The sequence below is a fragment of the Hypomesus nipponensis genome, chromosome 19 (genome assembly GCF_054491055.1).
Source record: "Hypomesus nipponensis isolate SF chromosome 19, ASM5449105v1, whole genome shotgun sequence".
Lineage (NCBI taxonomy): Eukaryota > Metazoa > Chordata > Actinopteri > Osmeriformes > Osmeridae > Hypomesus > Hypomesus nipponensis.
The window spans coordinates 10,830,826-10,834,521 of record NC_140379.1 but is presented as its reverse complement, the minus strand read 5'-3'; the positions used below and the strand labels follow the sequence as shown (position 1 = coordinate 10,834,521).

The window sequence follows — 3,696 nt, the reverse complement described above, 5'->3', positions numbered from 1 at the left end:
GGGCAAATAGACTAGGGGTCTTTTTGATTAAAGGCCTCTACCTCCCATTAGATGTAATGTTGATACGTCGATGAAGGGAAAGTCTCACACTGTTTTGCCATCACCTCTCCAATGTCCTGAAAGCCTAGCAATGGACTCCTGATACTGTTTAATTAGCTATTTATAGTCACAATGTATTTTCATTGTTTGGCTACCCGCAATGCTTTTGGGGATATCTCGTTGTTTATGATCATTGACCTATGCACTTTTTGTAAAGCCCTTTCTTGGTCGCTTTGAAAAAAAGCGTCTACTTGGTGAGTAAATGTAGGTAGCTGTTGAGTAAGTGTGTTAGCCTTCTTGTTAGCTACCAGGGTCACACAGAATTACTTGGCTAGTTCATTTGCTTCCTTATCTGTGTTAACAGATGGACTATCAGCACCCGCGCTTGCATGACCTCAGGGTGATACCAACGTAACGTGACACTGCTTGGACAAAGATCATTGCAGTGCTAATGGGGGTGCCACTGAGTGGAGCCGTATGCTCCCCTTTATTTTCCACTGACATTCTGTGGATCGACACATGCCGAAGGATAAAGCGAGACAAACGAGATATGGCATGGTTAATGAAAATGTGCCTAGGAGAAACAGAGAAGTGTTTGTGAGCTAGGGTTGGGAAGATTCAGAGGGATATGAGGGGAGAGGGTAAAGGGAGAGAATAGATTAAAGAATAGATAGCAAAATGGAAGGAGGGAGGATAAGGAGAGAGAAGGTTGTGAAGTAGAAGTGAGCAATGGAAAGGGAGGAGAAAGGGAAGAGAGAGGGTGTGGGAGACCTTCATCTTAATTAAAGAGAAAGATGTATAGTTGTTGTTTAAGAGCCACTAGGGAAATGCAAGTTCAGTAATTTGGCTGCCTCGCTCCCCAGGCGTGTTGGCCTCATTGCTCATTTCATTAACAGGCCAGAACAAGAACAAATGTATCTCATCTTCTTTGAGTGACAGGTGGAATATGATATTATATGAAAGAATCCATCCACTGCATCTTTTCTATTATGTGTAGGTCTACAGTATCTGTGCAAGCATAGGACACCAAGAATAATAAAATTAATTGTGTAACAACATGGGATGTGCAAAGGAAGTATTTCTATCAGGGGGACACTATTCTATATTCAACTGTAATCAAATAATGTAATCAAATGTAATATGGGTTGTTACATTTGGCAAGTGCATTAATTTAGGATTGGCTGGGTATGGTTGATCAATCTTATTTTAAAATATTTGCTAGCAGTAAACCATTCTTTCTCTTAAAGCAATATAAGACCGAGAAAATAAGAACAGGGGCTAAAATGCTAATACATATTAAATTGTCTTCCTTTAGCCACTAGACATACTTTTAATAAATAATCTTTGTTTTTTAAAGACACTTTTTGAAACAGTGCATCCTCCATTTTCAGTTGATGACACATTTCAGATGTGTCACAGTATGTCAAGTTATTCCTCCTCATTTGGCCCTCGTACTCCCTGTATCAGATGTGAAATACAGAATTTGACTTGTATGATGCAAAATCAAATTTGGGTCTCTTGCACATTGTCTTTTGAGCTGGCTTGAATAAGTAAAGGTTCTTGTGTGGCCGAGCTGTGCAAGGAGCTCATCATGGGGGGATGGTGATAAGCACTCTTGTAAGTGTTATAGTGGTTGTAGTGATCCAATGGGGGCAGAGATAAGTGAGTTTCCATGGCGGCAACCCCTGCCAACTCTTCCTCCACAGTGATGACCTCCATGGAGGAGGCAGGGCCATCAGGATCCTGCTGATGATGTTGCTTCCTCATCTTGTAGAAAATGACCAGTAAAACGGCAGCCATGAGTGTAATAGCCACAAAGCAACCAATGATGATCTTTGTAGTCTTCATTACCTCATCAAGGCCATTGAGGGCACCCTCTCCATCCAGGTCCAGAACAGGGATAGTGTATGTCAGTTCTGTGGTCCTTGTTGAAACCAGGGGCCCCCTGGTGGTTGAAGATGACACCCAGCCATAAGGTGGAAGTGCCTGTGTCTGGCTCTCATCTGCAGATGACTCAGTAGTCTCCACTGTGACTGTGGTAAAATAAGTGACCCCACTATTTTCTACAGAAGTCACGTTTAGCACTGCAGAGGCAGATATGTTGCCTGCTGTGTTGCTAACCATGCAGGTATAAGTCCCAGTGTCCTGCATGGTCACACTGGTGAAGTTCAGTGTCCCATCGTTTAGAACTGCCAGGCGCACCTTATATGCTCCGTGTGTCACCAATGAACCATTTGGTGTCAACCAGCTGATGGATGTCAACGAGCTTGTCCTACACTTGAGCTCTGCGCCCATACCTTCTGTCACATTGAGGTCAGCAGGTGGCTCCAGGATTACGGGGACATCGCACTGGAAGTAGCTGTGCTCCAGCTCCCCAATATAGCGGCCCTTGTAGCTGGTCGGGGTATGGCATCGGGCACAGCAACTGGTGTTAGCAGGGACCGTCTCTTTAAGCCACCAGCTGAGCCACAAGATGTCACAGTTGCAATTCCAAGGATTGTGGTGAAGATGGACACGCTCTAGACGATGCAACGGGGTGAAGAGGTCATGTGGAAGCAAGGTGAGGTTGTTGTGTGCCAGGTTGAGCTCTACTAAAGACTGGAGGTCGTCAAAAGAGTTTCGCTCAATTATTTGGATCTGGGAATGCATCATCCACAACTTCTGAAGGTTTGCTAACCCGGTAAAGGAGCTTGGCTGAATGACTGTGAGCTGGTTTCCTGACATTTCCAGCTCTTCAAGCCGCACCAAAGGTAAGATGTTAGGTATCTCTTTAAGGTTACACATGCCAAGGTTCAAGTAGCGCAAGTTGCTCAGGTCTTTGAAAGCTCCATCTGAGATGTAGGACAATCGCTTAAGCTCACCCAAGTCTAACCTTCGCAATGAGGGTACGCGGTTGAAGGCATAAGACGGGATGCTTTCAATGGGATTATTCCGTAACCAAAGCTCCTTCAGCTTGGACAAGTACTCAAATGCTCCGTTGGGGATGGTTGTGAGCCGGTTGTCAAAGAGTTCCAGAGTGTTGAGACTGGCCAACCCATTAAAGGCACCAATCTCTATGTTGCGTATATGGTTCTTGCTCAGTTGGAGGATCTCTAGATGGCGCAGGTGCTTGAAGCTGTCCACCTTAATTACCTGAATGAGGTTGTCCTGAAGGTTCAGGTAACGTGTGTTGGTGGAGATGCCATCAGGCACATCACGCAAGCTCCGGCGTGTGCAGATTACCTTGCTGAACTGATTGCTGCAAGAACAGACGGAAGGGCATGTCTGGGCACGGACTAGCCCAGCTACCACCAGGATTTGGAGGGTCAACAGTAGCACAAAGAAGGGGTTGGACAGGGCCCCCTTAAGCCTCGGACCTTTCATTGTCAGGCGCTGGAGGGAAGAGATCATCGTGTTCGGCATTCATAGTTCAATTGCTGCTGGTCCTCGCTGTAAAAGAGGATAGAGAATAATATTAGACAGGTGACAGATATCCCACTATGCTCCTTATATAGAAAGTCTATATATAGGGAGTCAGATGGTTGAGCGGTGAAGGAGTCGGGCTAGTAATCAGAAGGATGTCGGATCGAATACCTGCTGTGCCAAATGCCTCGGGGAGAATGTCCCTGTACTTACTGTAAGTCGCTCTGGATAAGAGCGTCTGCTTAATGACAAAAT

The 3,696-nt window shown here is 45.3% G+C and overlaps 1 protein-coding gene across 1 annotated transcript; it reads right to left on the bottom strand.

Annotated features, from left to right (window-relative positions):
• Window positions 1-1,542: 1,542 nt before the first annotated feature.
• On the bottom strand, window positions 1,543-3,441 carry LOC146246979 (leucine-rich repeat-containing protein 4C-like). The gene has a single exon (XM_084682498.1). It carries the CDS (start codon window positions 3,439-3,441, stop codon window positions 1,543-1,545), a length of 1,899 nt encoding a protein of 632 aa, XP_084538624.1.
• Window positions 3,442-3,696: the final 255 nt, after the last annotated feature.

What these genes read in the sequence shown, in the direction of transcription:
- LOC146246979 (XM_084682498.1), bottom strand. Translation starts at nt 3,441, where the DNA reads ATGCCGAACACGATGATCTCTTCCCTCCAGCGCCTGACAATGAAAGGT.